Source organism: Lonchura striata, chromosome 6 (assembly GCF_050655825.1).
Source record: "Lonchura striata isolate lonStrDom1 chromosome 6, ASM5065582v1, whole genome shotgun sequence".
Lineage (NCBI taxonomy): Eukaryota > Metazoa > Chordata > Aves > Passeriformes > Estrildidae > Lonchura > Lonchura striata.
The window spans coordinates 26,612,539-26,633,020 of NC_140708.1; the positions used below are offsets into that span (position 1 = coordinate 26,612,539).

Sequence of the window (20,482 nt, forward strand, 5' to 3'; positions counted from 1 at the left end):
TTTTGCTACTGATACATGAGAACACTAAAGTAATCAAATGGAAGACTAAAGGTTGTAGTTTGACAAATCCAGTTACTGCTTTCATGGGAACACATTCAATTAGCTGGAAAATGAAGGCAATCTCTTTAGAGTTCACTATGAAGTCGTCTTCTATCAGACAAAGAATATATTGTTGTGCAAGTATATGATGAAACTTCACATTAGAATGAAAACATTTTTTAAATGCTTTTCAAAGATACTAAGGAGGGAACAGCTGAGATAATACTGAGGATACAATATAATTTCATGTTAGCATTATTCTTCACATTCCACTAAAAGCTACATAGCAAATCTAAAAATGCAAGTTTAAGACAAGTACATATATATTCATGTACTTATCTTTCTATTAGAAGACAGAAAAAGAAACTACCAAGAATTCTTGGTTGGGTAATGCTTTACTTTTGCCTAGGCAAAGTCTGAACACATATGGAAGAATTGCTTCACAATGTGGGACATAATCTGGGTAGCAAAAGCAGATTTTGTCTACACTAATATATGCAATATGGGTGCATATTTCTTTAAGAGGGGCACGCACTAAAATATTTTTTTTACCAAAATGAAAGACTAAACACTGTTTTCTCAAAGTTTTTTTCAATAAATGTTATTTTCATAAGAAGTTATATAGCAGTGACTGAAATTTCTGTATTGTAATGCATGTTTTCAAAAAAAGTTAACAAAAAGAAAAGGCAACTTACTACACTTTTCCCTAGAATAATACCTGTTACATTAAACAAAATTCAGTTCATATGTACAAAGCTGGTGCTCCTTTTCAGGATTTAAACATTTAACTTACTAATGCTGACTCACAAAGTTGATGCTAGAGAACTCTTCTGTGTTTAATAACCAAATGCCATAATTTTAGTGATTCATAAATTTTCAATTTCCATTAATTTTTGAGTAAACCCTTAAAAAAATTCAGTTTGTCATTCAAATACAAATTACAACAGTTCTCCAAATCCTTCAAAGAAAACATTCTGACAGCCTGTGGCTTGTCTGTCTGACTTGTCATAGGCATTTCTCTGGCAGTTGCCCACATTACATCAGCTTCTGCTTTTCTCAGCATCATTTATATTTTACACAGGAAATAAAAAGATGTGAATGTACAGTCTTAAAGTAATTACTGTATTCAGTATTCAACAGGAGTTTACACTATTTATTCCTTTTGCTCTACTGTCTCCTCCCCAACAGTTGCACACTGAAGGAGAGAAGATATTTTCTCGTTTACCATGGAAATACAGAGATTTCTATCAAACGTGGTAGTCCAGCAGTTAAACAATTCTCTGTCTCTAGATTGCTCCCAGTGTTATTTGTTATTTAGCAACGGGGATTTTTGAAATTTGGCATGACAAAACTCAACATTGCCAATTCTACTGTGCTGAAGTCTTTTCTTCTCTCTTGTCCAACGCCTGATGGGTTCCTCTCCCTTTATTCCTTTCTCCTGGCTGACCTAAAGGCTGCACCTGTGCAGTCTGTGGATGTGCAGCCCGTGACTTGCACAGGTTTCTGGTTTTCCCACAAGAGGTCAGGGTTGTGTCATTAGAGTGCACGGCCAAAGCAACAATTAGCGCTCATTTTTATTGCTGTATTCTACTGTTACCCTGTGCACGGAGCCAGCAAGAAAGCTCCAAACCTAATGCTCTTATTTGTGTTAGAAATGTGTATCCTACTCTGCCATTATTATGCAACAGGCTCTCTCCCCAAGCACACTGAAAGTGAGATGCTGGTACTAGAAAACACAGCTACAGCACGGTCAGAGAGAGAAACCTTCTGCAGCGCTCCCAGCACACAGCGGTTCCAGACCGCCACACAGCACAAAAGCAGAGGATTTGCAAAACTCTTCTTCTGTGGATTTGCATTCCTTCTTCTCATCTAAATCTTCCCATCCCACCAAAATAATCCCTGTTTTCTCATAGGTTTTCTCATAAGAGAGCATACATGATGGCTAGGAAAATGCCTGGCATGTGCTGATGGCCTAGTTAGCCAGTGCATGGACATTTGGAAGCTGTCGCTTGGAAAATTATAATTAAAAAAGGGTTCATCTCACTTTTCCTTAGGCTGAGTACTGACCTAAGGAGGGTCAGTAGTCCTTGTTAATTAAAAGAAAAATGCCCAGCTGTAGAATCCTACTAACTTAGATATTTTTACCCTCTAAAATGTAGTTTAAAATTCAGCCAGTGCTTCCAAAAGCACTATGAGAACCTTTTCCAAGACAGAATTGCAAGAATGATGGACAAGGAATATACTGTGTAAGGTCTTGTTTCCTTAGAAAACCATGATGAAAATAAAAAAAATATTAAGCAAAGTCAAGGTTGATGGTAGGGAAAATGGTAGACAAACTCTATATTATGACAAAGTTTCCTTTCTAATAATGTGTTTGATAGGGCTGATTTATGATAAAAGTAAAAAAAAAAAAAAAGCGCAGCACAAACCATTATTCACACACATCTAAACTGTTTAGTGTTATTTCTGATTAATGTCTATAGTGATATATCATCTGCTTACTCATTAATTAGGCATGTTTTTTACCTTTGTAGGGGCATTTGTTAGGACACTTACTGGAGAGTAAATTGATGTTTTTAAATGGGAAAAGGTAAAAAAGAAAAGGAAATGGAAGAAAGAAGGAGAAGAAGGAAAAAAAGGCATGTTAAATGTTAAAAGCAGAGTGTGTGATTTTCTATTTTACAGCCAGTGCCCTTATTTGATTATTGCTTGGTGGCATGCTTGAGTTGCCCAAGGATAGAAATGTCGATACAAACACAATTTTCAGAATAATTCAAATGGAATTAATACTTACAGGCGCTTCAGTTCTGAAAGTCCATAGAAGGCCCCTGGCTCAATTGTGCTGATCAAATTATTCTTCAGATCTCTAGAGAGACATAATAGGAGGAGCAGTTAATTATCATTTTACCTACTTTACCACTGTTACACATGTGGAGTGTGAAATGCAATGCAATTCTAACCTTTATCTGCCTTAGCTAAAACTAAGAATTTAACTAGTAGCATCAAAAACAGTACCCATCTGCAGTATATAAGAACATAATTTTCCAAGTAAGATGGTTAAGATTAGATGCTTTAAAAAATTTTTGTTTGTTTTAATTCTTCTCTTCCTATTTATACTTTTCAAAACAACCTTACCAGCCATACTCGCCCCAGGAAAAAATGTTTTAATCAGTGTGAGTGAATGAAATAATTAGTCAGCAAAGCAAGAGCCTTTTAGCTTGCTTATTCATTGTACTGTGCACTTTATACTTAATAAATTTCTCATTTCCACCTAGTGTAGGCAAAGAAGTTGGCATGTGAGACAAAGAGACAGGTGATGTTTCTGTTCTGAAATACAGTTTCTCCTATTTGGCAGATTGTTGCTTCATTTTGCACTTGCTGACAATCCAGAGGATTGGCTGTTTTACTGATAAAGAATATTTCAGTGGCATTAGTAATCTCATCTGCTCTTGACACAGAGCTTGGGGCAAGACACTGCTCTCAGCTCAGTCCCCACAGAGATTTACTACTGAAAAGTCTCCAAGACTTTTGTGATGTGAACCCTGAGGAAGTGCCTTCAGTGCAACCAGATAAGCAGGCCTAGGAGACAAATGCTGTAAATTCTTGTAGGCTGTGTTCATCTGATAATTTGCAATTCATAGGGAGCAACTGGTGCTCACCAATTTCAGTGCTGTTTCTCAGGCTGGTCACTTCCAGAAATTACAGCATATACACTGCTTGACTCTGCCAAAGCATGGATGGAGCAACAGCCACGAGAATAATCTTATTTCTGACTTTTTATTTTACTGCAGCTAAAATTCACACTAGCTGAAGTCTTGAATCCACTGTGTTTATCCTGAATAGGATAACATTTCATCCCAAATGTTTATTTCACAGAAGGATATTTTTTATTTTCAAAGTCAAAATCAAAAATAAGTATTTTTGCACTTTTCTAGTCATTTTTGCACATCTCTTGAATACAGTTCCAAAATCTTGTGTCTCACACCCATTCCATTGTAGCAACGATGTCCATGAGTGATTTGTGCCTAACTAAGATCTAAGCTGGACTCTTTAAGAGTCTAGTTCAGCTTTCAGCCTGCAACACAGTATTTAAGAAGTCTGAGAATTGGAAGAAACTTTAGGGAGTTTGTTTAATGTTTTGTGGTCAAACATTCTCATCTTAGTTCCCTGGTATCAGCAGCAGCTACTGGATTTATTTTGTTTTGTCTTAATTTGCTCAAGAAGTTCTGACCATTTCTTTAACTGTGAGTTTTCCACACCTTATAATAAATAAAACTGTTTAAACAAAAGCTCTGCACCCTCTCCTCCAGAGTTAACTTGCAAGGACAAGTCTTTTGTATGGCAAAAACTAATCTACACAAGTGTTTATTCCTTTGATGATTTAGGGTTTTTGCTCTGTGGGTAACTCAAAGCCTCATGTTTTTTAACATTCAAATATTCAATACTAAACATTTGTCTACTCCTTTTGCTTGTACAGTATGCTAATTATGTAACTATTCAGGTCAAAGAAGTTATTTAACTTGCAGAAGTAAATCCATATAAAAAAGACTGGAAGAATACTATTTTCATCATGGAACAGCTGTATTCTTAAAAATCATAAGAGAAAGCAAAAACCTGTCTCAAGCTTTACACTGAAGTGTTTACTCACTTGTAAACAACCTAAGAGGCTTAGTACATATGCAAATATGTGCATTTTAGGCAGGGGACACTGCCAATTTTAATAAGTAATCTTTATATCAATTACATACATTCTGTGTTAACTGCCACCTCATCTAAATATTCTGCAAGTTGCAATCAGGCAAAGTGATCAATTCTTGTAGTCAAGAGAGGTAACAGCTCAGAAGAAATATAAAATAGTCAGGGTAAGTGGCAAGCTGTTGACAGGTGAGTTTTAATGACAGTCAAAATAACCTAGCAGGCAAAAGGCCTTCCATTTACTGAAATCTTCTATGTTCTAGTTAATGAAAACTCTGCCCTGTTTCCCCAAACTTGTAACCACATAGGAAAAACCAGCATAATCCTCAACTATCACCTACAGGAAGAAAAAAGGTCATTTCATGTTAGTAGAAGGTGGATCATTTCATGGAAAATGTCCATCACTTACACTGTCATAAACAAGACATTTGGTCTCCTTATTTTTGAATTTACACTTAAAATAGGAAGGTCATTTTTGTAAGGATATTCTCAGAAAATTGTAGATGACTACACTGCCCACAATTCTGGCACTTTCTTAGTAATTAGTATTATTGCATAATGTTTCTATATAATTCTGGCCTAACAAAATTGGTGTTTCCATCCTTGTGACCCTTGAGCACTTCTTTTAATGTGATTAAAATTAATAAATAAAATTATCACAACTGCTGAACACCTAATGTTTGTACTTCTGCATTAGGAGATACCAGTTGCTTCCCACCCACTTGTGTTTTTTACTAAATTAGTATAATTAAAATATTAAATTAGCTTCTCCCATTTTCTGATTTAGAAAAAAGTTTGTCATATTGAAGCCTTATAGCAATTAGAATTAACTTGCACTGAGCTAAATAAAGAACCCAGAGTAAATCTGGTTGTATGTTTACATTTTTTCCCCAAGAGCTACTGCTGAGGTTTGGCAAAAGGTCATGATCCAAGACAAGCCAAAGAGCAACCCAGGCTGGACCACACACATGCACCTATACCAGACAAGTAATTTTATCATCAACCAAAAGCAAGAGAGAAGGGAAAGAACCCCAGTATCATAATATTGAATGACCACAGTGTGACCCAGTTGAAGTCCAAAAAGAAAGCATTTTCTAACTAACAGTTACGATTTTCCTTCATTTCTGATGCTGCATTCTAACTTTAAAGTATCTATTCTGAATCTGAATGATGTGTCATTAGTGGTGTGGGAGTATAGACATGAAAATAAATCAAAACCAAGTGCCATGTACAAGTACAGATAGAGGGAAGCTACAGGAAGTTAGCTATAGTCATACAAACTGCAGCACTTAGATCCAGGCTGCAGAGCTGCAAAAAATCAAAATGGGACAATATTTATTGAACTATATTTCCCTTAATATCATTAGGGTTGCTAGATAAACTTTCTGCAGGCTACTCTGATCTTAACTTGACCTAAATAGGTAGAAGAACAATATAGAGTGGACTCTGTTATCATTAAAAAACAATCTCAAATGGTTACAGAGGAGACTTTCCTTTTCACCTGCAAGTCTGAACTTACATAAATTACATACAGCAACCATTAAGCACTGTCTTCTTATCTGTAGGTATTTGCAAATAATCGGCCCATAGGTAAATACAATCAAGGATTCCTTTACTAAGGACCACAAGATGCTGGGAGTTTATCAATTTACACATTAAGCTTTCAAATGACTTTTACTTTGTTAAGAGAAACCTTAAGAAAAATTGCTGACTTGATGCAGGGGAATTTGTGTTTGAAGTATTCATTTCCTGATGTCTTAGCTGAGAGGTAAATGAAACAAGAGGAACAGGCTACTAATGGGACATCACAAGAACATTTAGTAACTACTCCAGGCCTCTCAGCTATTAGACATCTTCTGTGGCCAAATCCCCAATTATCTGAATGTATTCCTGAGATTCTTGATGCTTCGAGGTCACTGTGTGTACTTACACAGTACAGAACATAGTGGGCAAAAGTTCACTGAAGTATAGACAGTCCATTAACAAAGGAATCCCTTTAACTTAAACTATATTCTGATGATTTGTACCAACATATTTGCCTTCAGACGTTGCATATTCTTTCTCCAACTTACAATATAAGTACTGTAGATATTTTGAATACATGTTCATAACAAAAATATTCAACTAATTCCATGACTGTGTTCAAATTCCTGACATTGATACATCTTTCATAAAAAATTATAGGTTGTACCAAGAGGACATCTGTGTTTAGAAAGCTGTCATTATGGTGCTGCAAACTTTCCAAAAAAGCCCTGAGAAGAGCAATCAGTTGTTGAGCAGATGCCAAATACCAACTAAGTATGACTGACTTTCCACATTTTGCATATTACTATGAAACAACAACAGACAAAAAACAAAATAAGGTCGCATCTTCCACTTCTTTCTCATGTGAAATATTACAGCTGAACTGAATGTCACCTTTGCCAAGAAATGAATGTAGACTTGAGATCTTTGAAGAAAAGATTATGGTCACTGTAGTGGGAAAGAGGCATAACCAGTGATGGAAGACAAGAGTTAGCACCTATTCTGCCATCAACAGTCAGGGCTGGCACTCCTGGATACAAGAAACAAGAATTAAGTTGATATTGGCAAAATGTGTTTTGAAGACATTTCAAAGGTACCTATCTGTATAGGAGACAGTAACTTGCTGTACTTTGGTGGTAGAGATATAATCAAAATTTATTTTCATCTCCATTGCTGGTAAATGCATTGTTGGAAAAACATATCTCATTAAACAGGCAGGTGAAGTAATAGCAGTTACCTGGTACTATCATCAGTAACTAAATTAACTAAGTTGCTCCCATGGAACTCCAGAGCTCATTTGTAGTCTTTATTTAATTTTTTTTTTAATTATGAGAATGGATATTTAACCTACTTTCCAGAATCAGGAAAGTAATGGTTACATCTCAGTTAAATTCCAAGAGATAAAGACAAAACTCTTTCCAGTTAGAAACATCAGATAATAAACATAAATATGCACAGAAATATGCACAATAATTGTCCAATAATGGTCTGCCTTTCCAGACACAGAGACTATAGGTCTTTTGTTTGTTTAACATGCTGATGATGCATTTTCCTTTAATTTTCCCTTTTTAATCCAAGCCATTACTGATTGGATTCCCTAAAACAATAGACCCTAAACACTAGACAAAAACAAGACTGCCATCCACTCAAGGTGCTAATGAATGATCAGAGGTTTTAGACCCATCACTTGATGGCAATTATGACATGCAGAACAACAGAAAGGTCATCACACTTTGGTTTTTAATTTAAGGCTGATGACTCATTCACAACAAATATGCTGTGGTGATTTGGCAGTTATTCATTATTTAGGAACATGCCTAAAAGTGTAAAAAAAAGTACTAAGAATGGCAGCTGAAACAGAACAAAGAGAGGCTTTATGGTAGTTTGCTAGCTCAAAGAATCCCATAGAATGTTATAAGTTATTTCATTTTCACAGTAATAGTCATAGAGCAAGAATGTAAGACTCAAAGTATTTGAACTGAAGAAGCAGCATGCCAAGTGAAAACAAAACCCTAAAAAGTTTGGAAAAACAAGATAAAAAAATATTGACTTGCAGTACAAATTTTTTGATACATTTTTATGAATGTATATGATAGAAAATAACATTTTAAAATATTAATTAAGGCAGGTTCATTCTAAATATAGCATTGACCAACCAGAATATAGGTGCAAAGATGTTTGGCATCTGCCTCTACTTTCAGCATTTTGTTATTGATAGCTCAAATTTAAATGCATTTTCAAATAAAGAAAAACCATCTACACCTTCCAGATTCTTCTACTTTGGCATGTTTATAAGAAATAAAAATTCAGAATTCCAAACATATGCAACTGTTCCTATATGTTTTCATTTTTATGCCACAAACCCAGACATATGTGGTAAGATCACATTAGGCACAGGAGCAGATGCTTGGCACTTGTAACCTGGGGACTGAAGACAGAGTGGCTGTGCCACCCAGCACCCAGGGAGGGGTCACTTGGAGCAGTTGTATGGGGCTAAACCAAGACTGAAAGGGCAGAAGAAATAAATGCTGAGAGCTGATGAAGTGGGTTTCAGTGCCCACAGCTCTGCAGTGCCAGCACAAAATGCCTCCCTTTCTCTGTGAGAAAACTGTAAGGAAAATTTAAAAGTCAGGAGAAAAGTATCCTCAACCATATTTTTTTAAAAACGAAACACATGGGTAAAATAAAATGTAAAACATAGAAAGTGGGTAAAACACACTTTCTACTGAGAAAGATTTCAGCTCCAGTTGTAGGAGTTGATATTCCACATTCTAAGACTGCATTGCTTTGGCTGTTACAGATTTCCAGCACTGTATATTCAACATTCCTAGGTCATATTTCAAACTCTAGTGTAATAATACAAAAATAACATGAAACACTGGAAATTTATCCAGAACTTTCAAAAGTGCATCTGAATTAATCTTTCATAATAAAATATAGAGATTTTAATTTTTATACCAAATCATCAGAGGTATCAGTGTAATGAAAAGGTGTTTTTTTAGATATGAGAACCTTAAAATATACATCCATCATATCATGGAGTTTTGGGTGGGGCATTTTTTAAGGAAATATTTGATTCTTTTTTTTTACCGTATCAAGATTGAGTTGGAAAACCACAAGTGATTCATTATTGAATTTCAATTTGAGATTTCATGTCTTAAAACATCCAGAGAAAAGAGGAATGATTTTTAGCCTGAGGTGTAAATGAAAGATAAGTACCTGCAGATGGCAAACAGATTAATCTAGGAGTACTTCTGAGCCAAAACTAAGACAGTTTATTAGTCAGTGCGGATCAAGAAAATAGGAATCATTTTTCTACAACATTTATTTCACTGTATTGTTTTCATAATAGAGAAGTAGAACATTTCTAAACCCAAGGTGAATCAATTAAAAAATGTCAAGGAACAGCTCAATCTTTCTTCCTACTTACTTTTGCTACAGAGTTTCATTAAAAGAGTAAGAATCTTAATTAACAATATCACAAAGAGCATGGACCCTGAGATACTGAGTCCAGGGACCTGCAGTAATTATTCAGCTCATGATGAGGGAACACTGCAGTAATCTCCACCCAACTCCAGGAACCATCACAGTCAAAGCTGTTCCTCCTATTTACCCGAGAATATGGCAACACCCAGATACATGCCAGCATCATACAGAGAAGGAAGCCCTTTCCAGAACAGGAGGGGGGAAACAAATGTAGAAACCTTCTGAAAACTTAATTTGGTCAATGTTAGAGGCAACACTAATTGCACAGAAATCCTGTCAATTTAAACTGCCAGTAAGTAGTTTAAGGATAACAGGGAAGAACTACCTATAAGCAGTTTACCTCAGAGGAATTAAATCTTGCTGGAAAACTGGTCTGACAATCCTTCTGCAGAAGGCCCTGTTTTATATAAACTGGGTCTGTGGTAATACCATAGACAAATTTTAGTTTTTCAAAAACCAACCACATGTGCTAATGAGAAGGCATGCAGAATTGTCTTCTGCAGAAATGAAGGTTAATGTGAGCCCTCTGCAGAACCTCCTTGAGTATTTTCAGTGCACAGTTTATAAATTTGCACTTTCATGTAGGTAAATATCAGAAATTTAAAACTACTTTTTGCTAAGATTTCATGTAAAATACAGATGAGCAAACTACAAGGCTGAAAAATAAGACCAGTGGTTCTATGTGAATGTATAATTTCTACCTATTCTTTAAACTCATTGCCATATACTTTGTATTCAATACAATGCATATCTTGAGATTTTCAAGTAAAAATTCTTTTAAAGAAGCTAAAAAATCTTATTTCTTCTATCTCAGAACTGCCAATAGTAATTTCAAGCCAAAATATATTCTATTATAAATAATAATAAGGCGGCATATATTTAATAACCTGCCTGTGTTAGTCCCACTTGAAATGTTATTTTTAAATTATTTTTATGCCTTGTTTCATCACTAGTGTTTTAGGCAAAATCATAGGGTTTTAAAATAAATTTTCTTTTGCTTATATAAAAGTTTCAGTTATTCAGCCTTACGATATGAAAAGTCACTGAAAAACCAAAAAAAAAAAATCAACACAGACATAACAACACACAATAGTAGCTGGGGCCACAGGAACACCCACAGGTCTTCACAGCCTGAAAGAATACCAAAAAAATGGAGGAAACAGGAAAGGAAACACAAAAAGAAAAAAAAAAAAAGGATGCAGGGAAAGATGTTATTGTTGGAAAAATGTTATTGTTGGAGATGATTATTGCTGAAAGTTGTTGGCATGTTTTGTTCCATTAGGCATCCCTTCCTTATCAATCCTTCTCACCACACAGAGTAACAGCTCTTTTCCCAGCTTGTTTACTCATATCTTATTTCATGGCATCTCTTCTACTTTCATTACATTGCCTCTCTCTCTCAGGCTGTCAGAAATAGTGCTTTATTTCCACAGGATTCCTAGGTCAGGCCTGGGATCCAGGTATTCTCTCCCACAAATAAATCAGTTTACCATCAAACCCTCCTCCAGGCATGCAGGGCACACAGACTCTGGTGGTCAGGTATCAACAGCCCTGCTAACACCTCCCAGGGCTGCTGGGAGAGCTGCATTACTGAGCAAGAGCCTGGTGGAAGAAAAGGGACTTTGTGGCAGCTACTTTAAGACATGTATTTATAAATCTGCACTTACTACATCTAAAGGATGACAGCATCTGACACAAATCATGTGTTATCTTAATGACATCACTATATAAAATTTCAGAGGGATATATCATTGTGGTGGGCTGACCTTGGCTGACTGCACATCAGACTAAGAGAACTATTTGTGGTCCTAACGGGAAACAGAAGCAGAGACATTCATAAATTCAATTAAGTGATGTGCTGAAATACAACTAAACTATGTTACGTAAATTAAAAAAAAAATCCCAGGAAAAATAAATATCGTTCATGATTTAGACAGCCCTATAAACTAACTTTACAAGTGAGTTTATTTTATATTCCTGTCACTTATTACAATATTCAATTTTTATATAGAACATATTTTATATTTTTCCTAATATACAATGCCCTGATAAAACTATTAATGTTTGTACTAAGGCAAGAACAATTTTGGTGTCTAATCAACTGTTTCATAAAGTAAAAATTTATACTGCAGGAAATTATTAAATCATTATTTAAATTATTAAAAAATTTATACTATGACTCAACAACAAAAGTTCAAGCAAAACTCGTAAGAAACACTGCCAAGTAGTTGTACAAACCTGCATTTTAAGAGGTATATAAAAATAATCCCTTGGAATCACAACTCTTGCATCACATAAATGTATCTAAACCAGCAGACTATTGCACTGCTCTGGGTCAGGAATGCAGCTACAACTGACCCCGAGGAACTGGCATTTTATTTAATTGTACAAGTGTTTTGCACTAACAGGAAAGATGCTTTTAATTCTAAATTGACACCAAAAGTGATCTGCAAATTATAACCTTTCATTCCATCCTGCAGCATCTAGCACAACTTTCTTTCATTCTGTTTCTAATCAATTCTCTCACCCTTAACCACTAGTAATTTGCCCTGTATTTCATTCCCTTTGCTTACATTCCTATCCTCTCAATTTAAAGAAGAAATTCCTGGCTTTTGTCATGTTTGACTGTTTTCTGTTCATACAGTAACTGTAATAATTTTGAATATGTATTTCCACTAAACAATTTCCCTGGGATTACATTTAACAAAAATACGTGTCTTACATTCATTCCTCCCATTTTGAAACATTTTAATCTTTTACACCTGAAAAGAAGCACACATTTTTTTGCCCTTTTAAAAGGTGATGGATCCAGTGCCTACTCGTAAAACACTTCACAGCACTAGACTGGGATCTATCTAATGTTTCTAGACAAAAATAAAAATAGCTTCTTAACACTTTTGTCCAGAAAAATGAATTATTGAATTGTGATTTATGATCATCACTTGAAAACTTCATTCTACTAAAAAATGTCATTATATTAATTCTTCTATAGTCTCCTTATGAAACTTCTAGATACTAGGACAATTAATGTGATATATAAAGATACATATTATTATTAAAGTAATAATATATTAAATCATATCTATAAAGGCAAAAATATCCTGATTATAGGAGACATATGGAGCACAAAGATAATGACCACTGTACCAGTGAAATACAATAGCATAGAGATTGCCTCAAAGTATTTGAATTAAATAATATATACAATTTTAATAGTTTTATATAATAGTAGTAGTAGTCATAGTAGCAGTAAATATGTAAGTAATAATTAATGATCAAGTTAAATTAGATCTTGTATTTCAAATATCTCCTGCATCTCTTAGTGAAGGAAACTTGCACAGATGAGGCTTCACTAGTCCTTCATAAACTAAGATTTATATTCCTAAATATCAGTAGGGCTACACTTTTCTTATTCCTCCAAAGACTCCGATAGGATGGCCAACAAAACAACATCCACCAATGGAAAAATTACAAAGCACTACAGCTTTATTATTCTCTATTGTTTTAATAACAAAAACTATGTTCTTTTATTTGAAACAATATTAACTGCTCAGTATGCAATTTGGATTGTGGTACATAAGCCTCTCAACTGATCTTCTGCAAAAGCAACTCTCCTCATGGTTATTTTACTTCAAGAAAAATAAACTTGACCCTGGACCCTGCTATGTCTCCTTATTCAAAACCACTAAAATACTTCTCTCTTTAGGAGACATTTATTAACAGGGAAACAATGCTGTTTCAAAGTGACATTTCCTTTCTACATTGTCATTTTTTTCAAGTGATCTCAAACCTTTTCAGCTGAACACTAGCTCTGCACTGCTGATTTCAATTCTAGGTAATTGTAAATTGAAGTTCTCTCTAACTATTTGTACACTAGCAGAATCCAACTGTTTTATTAAAAGATGACTGGAAATCTCTCTAAGAGATGGCCTGATGTAAAACCTGTTACCAGGGAGCAGATCATTCCAACTTTTCTATTTTAAATTTCATTTCTATTTTGAAACTTTGAGAGAGAATTCCTGATAATTGTTATTATAACTCACCTCCACAGATTAGTAATAGTTGGCATAGAGGTCCATAAATAATGCACATGTAGAGATTCTTCCTTTTCTAGGTTATTTTCATTTATCCAATAATGAGACATAAAATACTTGTTAAATTCATACAAGCAGTATCAGTAAAGAATGCTGGGGCACAGCCAGTCAAGTAATTTAAAGCATTCTCAAACTGGCACACAAACGTTGTGGAAACAAAAAGCAGGACTGGATAATCTCTTCTTCAAATCAATTGCCCTGAATGGCAGAAATAATTTTCAACACTTTCAAGTACTCAAAGCATTTCAAACTCATTTAATGCTTAGCAGGGCCATGACAATATACACCGGTCACCCAGAGCATGGCAGGGAAAGTGTTGGCCTGGGTCCAAAAAAGCACTTAGACAACTAAAGTAAAACTTGAGTGGAGCATTGGTTCTAAGTCCCAGAGTGCAATTCATAGCCCCCACTTCACCTCCTACGTGTCCGAATGCTGCAGCTACTCCAGCCTGCCCTTCTCAACTCCCCAAATTTCAGACAGGGTGCTGGGCATGCCCAACACCTCAGAGCCTGGGGACTCACAAGAACCCTTTTGGGATTTGCAGGCAAGACCTGCAGACACCATGGCTCTCTGTGGGGCCAGGCAGGCTAAGAGGATGCCATCAGCAAAGCCATGAAAGCAGAGCACAGCCCAGCATCCAAGGGAACGGTGAAATATTGCCGTGCATCATTCCTACAAGAGCCAATTACAGCTGGAGAAAGGGAAGACACTGTTCTGGTACCATCCTCACCCAGAAGGGATGGATAACTACATTTGAAATACACAGGAGCTAAAGAAACTGGCTGGAATCTCTGTTCCCTAAAACAGTATTTTTATATGTTATTGAACAATTGTTTACAGCAAAACCCATTATCTCCCTGTTAAAGAAATACCCTTGGCACTTGTCTGCTTCTGTTCTTTCCTTTCTGGCCTCATAAATCTTGAACACTTGAACACATATTGGCACAGCTCCACTTCAAGAAGATCTACATTCTGGTTAAGGCCTTTTCCACAGAGGCAAGTGAATGTGTGATGTTCTCAGGCTGAACCTGAGTCCTTCTCTTCCAAAGCAGATACTCCAGCCAGCAGGCCAGTACAGAAAGCAGAGTTACCTTCTTTTAAGACCACATTTCAAATAAAATATGGAATCAGTTATGCCTATAAAGGTTGGAATGGTTACAGTAGAAGTATTAGTCTGCAAATCCCAGCCCCAGGGAAAAAAACTTGTCAGGCTTCAGCGCTTCTGAAAGGCTCAATGCCTGTTCAGTCCCTCAGCCATGATGGCTGGTTTGGATACTCTTCTTGCAAACCTAATTCTCCCTGTTCACTGTATAAAGAGCTTAGGCCTCCAAAGAATAGCTGGGAACTACATTTTGAAAGCCAAGTATCTGTTCTACCCTTGACAGTGCTGAGAAGCACCAAGTCTACTATATCTGGTTGCTGATGGGAGCTTTAGCAACTTCCTCAGCAAGCAAGCTGCTAAATTTTCTGTTTAAGGGCTGTATATATTATTTACTACCCATTTGGCTGGGTTTAGTTTGTTTTTAGCTGTTTTCAGATGCCTTTGAAATAGGCCAAGACAAGAATCAATTTTCTCTTCAATCCAGCAAGGAAAGCCAAGCAAGACAGGAGTGGGAAAGCAGAGCAGAAAGCATAATTAATGTGACACTTGCTCCTTTCCAACGCAGAGTGCTAAGGTACATGCTTGGGATGCAACTCCAGTTTCTAAGTAATGGCACAGTGCAATACCCATAAGAAACACTGCAGGCAATGCTTCTAAAACCAATTTATAATTTTTATAAAGACATGGAATATGAGGCTAAATATGATTTTGCACTTTTTCCATATTTAAAAACATTTTTTAAAGGGTTAATTCTGAAGAACAGTGTTTTCCTCTGGAACAATATACAGTATGCACGTATTCCATTCTTATCCCTTTCCCTCTACTGATAAGTGGTGGGAAAGGGCAACTCAGAAAAAATGTCATCCCGTATCTGTCTCCCACTCAGCACACACTAACCCAATTCTCAAAAATCTCATCAGTGTTCAGCTCATTAAATTCAACTGAAAGATGAGAACGAAACTGCACCACTAACTGTGCACAGTTTGTGTTTACCAGCAAGAACACTGTATGGAGTGTTGCTTACAATGTGCCTTGTAGTTAGGAAGCATTCTTGTTGGCAGCTTCGACAATTTATCTATTCATATCAGAGTGAAAGAGAGGCTGCTTTAAAACTGGTGCTCCTTGCCCTAATGGGAAAAGAAGAATATTAAAAACTATTACAGTGAAATCTCTGTTGCCATCAAAAGGTTGTTGATTCACCAGACAAACAACCTAGTGTTAATGATTTAACAAAACATTTTTCACACAGATTACATGCTCATCCGTCAATATATAGTATTTTTCACATCAAGAAACTGAAGATAATTTGATTTTAAAATGTCAATTACGAAAAATTGTGTGAAAATCAAATACAATGCCGAAGCAATTATGCTCTTACCTAGGCAATGTAATTAAAAACACAAAGAAAAGAAATGTTGTCGTTGTTTGGACACAGACTCATTAACAAGAGGACTGTCCTAAAAGGAAAACAGTCTTGCTGTGAAATTTTTCAGCAGTCTTTTGATTTGAAAATACATTTATTAAGGTAAACACATAGACCCAAATTTAATCACTCACTTGTCTCTGTTTTGCAAATGTTCAAGCACGAGGGAGAGAAGTAAGAGGCTGATTTTGACTTTGTGAAAGTAACTACACCAACACATTCCTGCCAAATTGTGTATGAAGTAAGATCAACATTACACACTATTTCAATCATCCTAAACTCAAGAAAAATAGAGCTCATACAATAATCAAAATAGTAGAGAGCAGTTAAGACTCTTTCACTTACTTCGAAAATAAGTTTTTCAGCTCAAGAAAAGTCTATTAAAAACATCTTGATTTTGAAATTGCCACCATACTAAAAAAAAGCACATGCAGACATCTATTGAACAGAGCACCAAAAAATGAGAAGCTTATCTCCCTCTCTAACCGCAAGCCTCAAAAAAAAAAATTCTCATGTATCCTGAAAATTAAAAAATAAGTAATTTTATAAACATGTGTTAATAAAAATAGCCTCAAATACAAGGTAAATATTATTTTAACATTATATAGACACTCTCCTGATAACTTAAAATATTCTATATTGTTTCTAAGAAATTTAAATGTAAATTATTTATCAAAACATGAATAGTCAACAATGAAAGTGATAATGGAATTTTTATGCAGGCTTCAAAAATATTTTGCAGATAAAGTCAAAATCTACAAGTCAAAAATCCAGCAAAACCCATTATCATTAGACAAATTCAGCAATTTTAGTTGCAATCATGTATGTATTTCTCCATAATTGATGATGACAACACACTTGTTTTTTATGCATTAAATAGAAAATTTATTATGTATTTAGCTATTCATTTTATTGCTTTTGGCTTGGTAAATGCTGCTATTAAAAATATGAGTGTTGGAAATGTTGACAGTTGACAGGTAGAGTTTTTTTACTTTGTTTTGAATGAAGGCTCCTCTTGGGTAGAGTTGAGCTAAATATAGTCACTCTAACTTTGAGTCTATGCAATGTGTGGGTGTCTGATCCAAACCACATTATATAGGTGGCATCAGTTAAAATTCTTCTGTGACACAATACCTACAAGTGCAGAGAGTAAATGAGAATTAGGTAATTCAAAAAAGGAATTCTCATATACCAGTGGATTCTGAGAGACTATGTACTGAACTGTGTACCCATTTCAGTAGGGGATTATCTTTCATGGCAAGATAATAGAATTTAAACATTTGTATGGGTGATTAATTTGCCACTTTTGTAATTTGGTTGTATCTTCAATGTTGGAGTTTGTCAGAGGTTATAGTACTGCAATTCATCTAGAAATCTGATCAACATTTAGAGTAAGTTGTTACTCTTGATCCATTAGCAGGCTGGGGTAGTAGAGTACATGTTAACTATCTAGAACCATGGGGTTGGAGAACCACTAGCCATGACCAAGTACTGCTACATTCCACTAAGCTGACAAAACTGACCATTTACGTGTTAAATAAAATACAGAAGTTGATATCCAGGGTTGCATCAACTAGAACTAAAAGTATTCTTGTACTTCTATATATTTTTTGGCTGAATGACTTGTTTCCAGGAACAACAACAGCAACAAAGGAAAATACAGAAAACTCCAGAAGGCCCCAGACAAGGCTGGAGCTCTTTTGTGCTATACAAACACATTTTTTTCCTATTCTGGATATATATAGAATGACAGGTCATGAGATCACCCATATACAATCATTTGCAGGATCAGCCACAGCTGTTATGTTCCCTGCCCTAAAGAGATCAGACTAAAATTCATCCAAGTTTTGACCTCTGAGAGACCAGAATGAAGTCAAAGAAATTCTTGTCTTATAACTATTTCAAACACAACAGAAATACAGAGTAGAAGCTGAAACAAAACTTAAATAAAACATGATTTGCATAAATGAAAGTGTCCCATATTGCTCTGACGTTGGAATTCATTTTAAGCTAATTCTATAAACTGTGAGCATTTCTCTGGGCACAGTCTCTTCATGATACTGATTACACCAAAAACCTCCTTCCCAACTAATCTGTTCATTCTGACTTAACTAATGTATATGTGACACCAGTATTAAGGATCTGCACAAGATTTATAGGCTACCACAGTATGTACTCATGCCAGTAGAGTCTTAATTACTTTCAGAAAAATGGGGAATGTGACGACCATGTTTATTGTTATAACCTTTTTTTCTTTTGAACTAATCAAACACAGCTTAAATAATTCACTGGGAAGACAAAATATTCATAAAAGCTCTACAGGACAGCAATTCCTGATGGAAATATCAGAAATCTGCAGCTGAGTAGCAGAAAAAGGTTGTCCCACATCTGAAAAAACCCCATCAAAACAAAAACTCAACAACCCAAACCTGGCATAGGAGAACATTTCTGGTATTTATAAATGTCTGCTGTGTCACCCAGAAAACAGATAACTACTGTGCAGTGTATTAAGATCCTTAGTCCAGCTGGACCATTTGTTTCTAAGCTTTAAAAACCATTTCAAAAAATACAAAGTATTTTTAATGGATTTCAATGGTCTCTTTCTTCTCTTACACAAAATCACTCATATGAAGGACGTTTTCTTAAAAACAATCCGCTATCCAGGTCCACCCTCCCAGGCATGTCCCTTGGAGCTGTTCCCAAACTATCCCCAAAGCACTAGCATTTCAGCAACTGGAATGACAACTTCTTTTTAATTGTTTGAGATCCTGCAGGCTTCTATCTGAGAACAAAGCATGCACATAAAGCACATTCTGTGGCCACGATTCAAGTTCTTTTGAAAATAAATGATATATTGAAACAATGCTATGTTACATAAAGTGGTCTGACACTGGATGCTCAGCATTACACCAAATCACAGCCAAGTTCAATTCCCACCCTTGCAACTGGACATACACGAAGCACAATAAAACTTACATAAAGCAGCTTTGCTTTATGTGGAACCTAAAGCATTTGATTGAAGTCCGAAGGGACTTTACCATGAAGAAAAGATAAAGTTAATTTAGCGACAAACAAATAATGAAACCAACACAAAAGTCTACTTGATGGTTTGACAGTGATACATTTTCATCTTAAAAGAACATGGGAATATCTAATGAAGTACAAAAGCAATATATTTAAAGCTGACAGAAGGAAGTCCTCTAACACAATATGCAATTAACCTGCAGTCTCATTACTGAAATGCATCACTGAGGTCAAAAGCTTAGTAAGATTCACTAAAAGAATTGGGAATTATATGCTTCATGAGGACATTCACATACACATCAGACAGGGTTTCTGAAGACATATTTTAAGAAAATAAAGGTTTTTGATGACTGATTATTCTTTTCTGAAGATTTGACAATTTTACTATATAGCTGAGCTAAAATATGACTCAACAACATGGGTAACAGAGCAACTAACTTTAGCAGAGTAGGATGCTTGCCCTCAGGTGCTGGCAATGGGCAAAACACTGGAGAAATTGCAGTTTTATTTACATTACAATGATATAAATTCTTCTAATTAAACCAGTAAAAGCCACAGTGAAATAGTTCCAGAGCACTTTAAAGCAGCCTAACTACATGTAACTTTGTTACTAATTTAGAGAATTAAGCTAAGCAAATTTAAACAATCTGTAAATTAAGTTTGTGTATTTAGAAATAGACAGCATTTTGCCACTCAGCACTTCAACAACAGCCCTGAAGCACAACTCTTCCTTCTTTTGCTCCTTCTTAGTTCTTATAAACCTATCAATTATTAATACTTTTTACATGTCAAATGGCTCAGTTATAATGTAAACTTGATGACAATTGATTTTGCAATTTAAAGCAAGGGTTTGGGCTGTTCTTTTTTTCTTTCCTTTTTTTTTTCTCCTCAGAGTCAGCACTCATTTCCCAACCAATACAGAGAATATCACATTTATTAAATTAAGCCTTGGACTTTCAGAAGACTCCACGAAAGGATGTGTTTGTAATCTTCAGTGTTTATTTTACTATGAAACCAACACATTCAGCAATAAGTCAGATTTATTGTGAAAATAAACACATTAGGACCTTATAAATAGCTGTTAGAAAAGTTCCG

The 20,482-nt window shown here is 35.4% G+C and overlaps 1 protein-coding gene across 3 annotated transcripts in view; it reads right to left on the bottom strand.

Annotated features, from left to right (window-relative positions):
* LOC110473694 (adhesion G protein-coupled receptor A3) overlaps positions 1–20,482 on the bottom strand; it is a 257,125-nt gene that overhangs the window by 159,227 nt on the left and 77,416 nt on the right. For all 3 annotated transcript variants that reach the window (XM_085582610.1, XM_021536446.4, XM_085582611.1), the window contains exon 3: positions 2,834–2,905. In XM_085582610.1, coding sequence (XP_085438736.1) covers positions 2,834–2,905 — 72 coding nt within the window. The remainder of the gene's footprint in view (positions 1–2,833; positions 2,906–20,482) is intronic.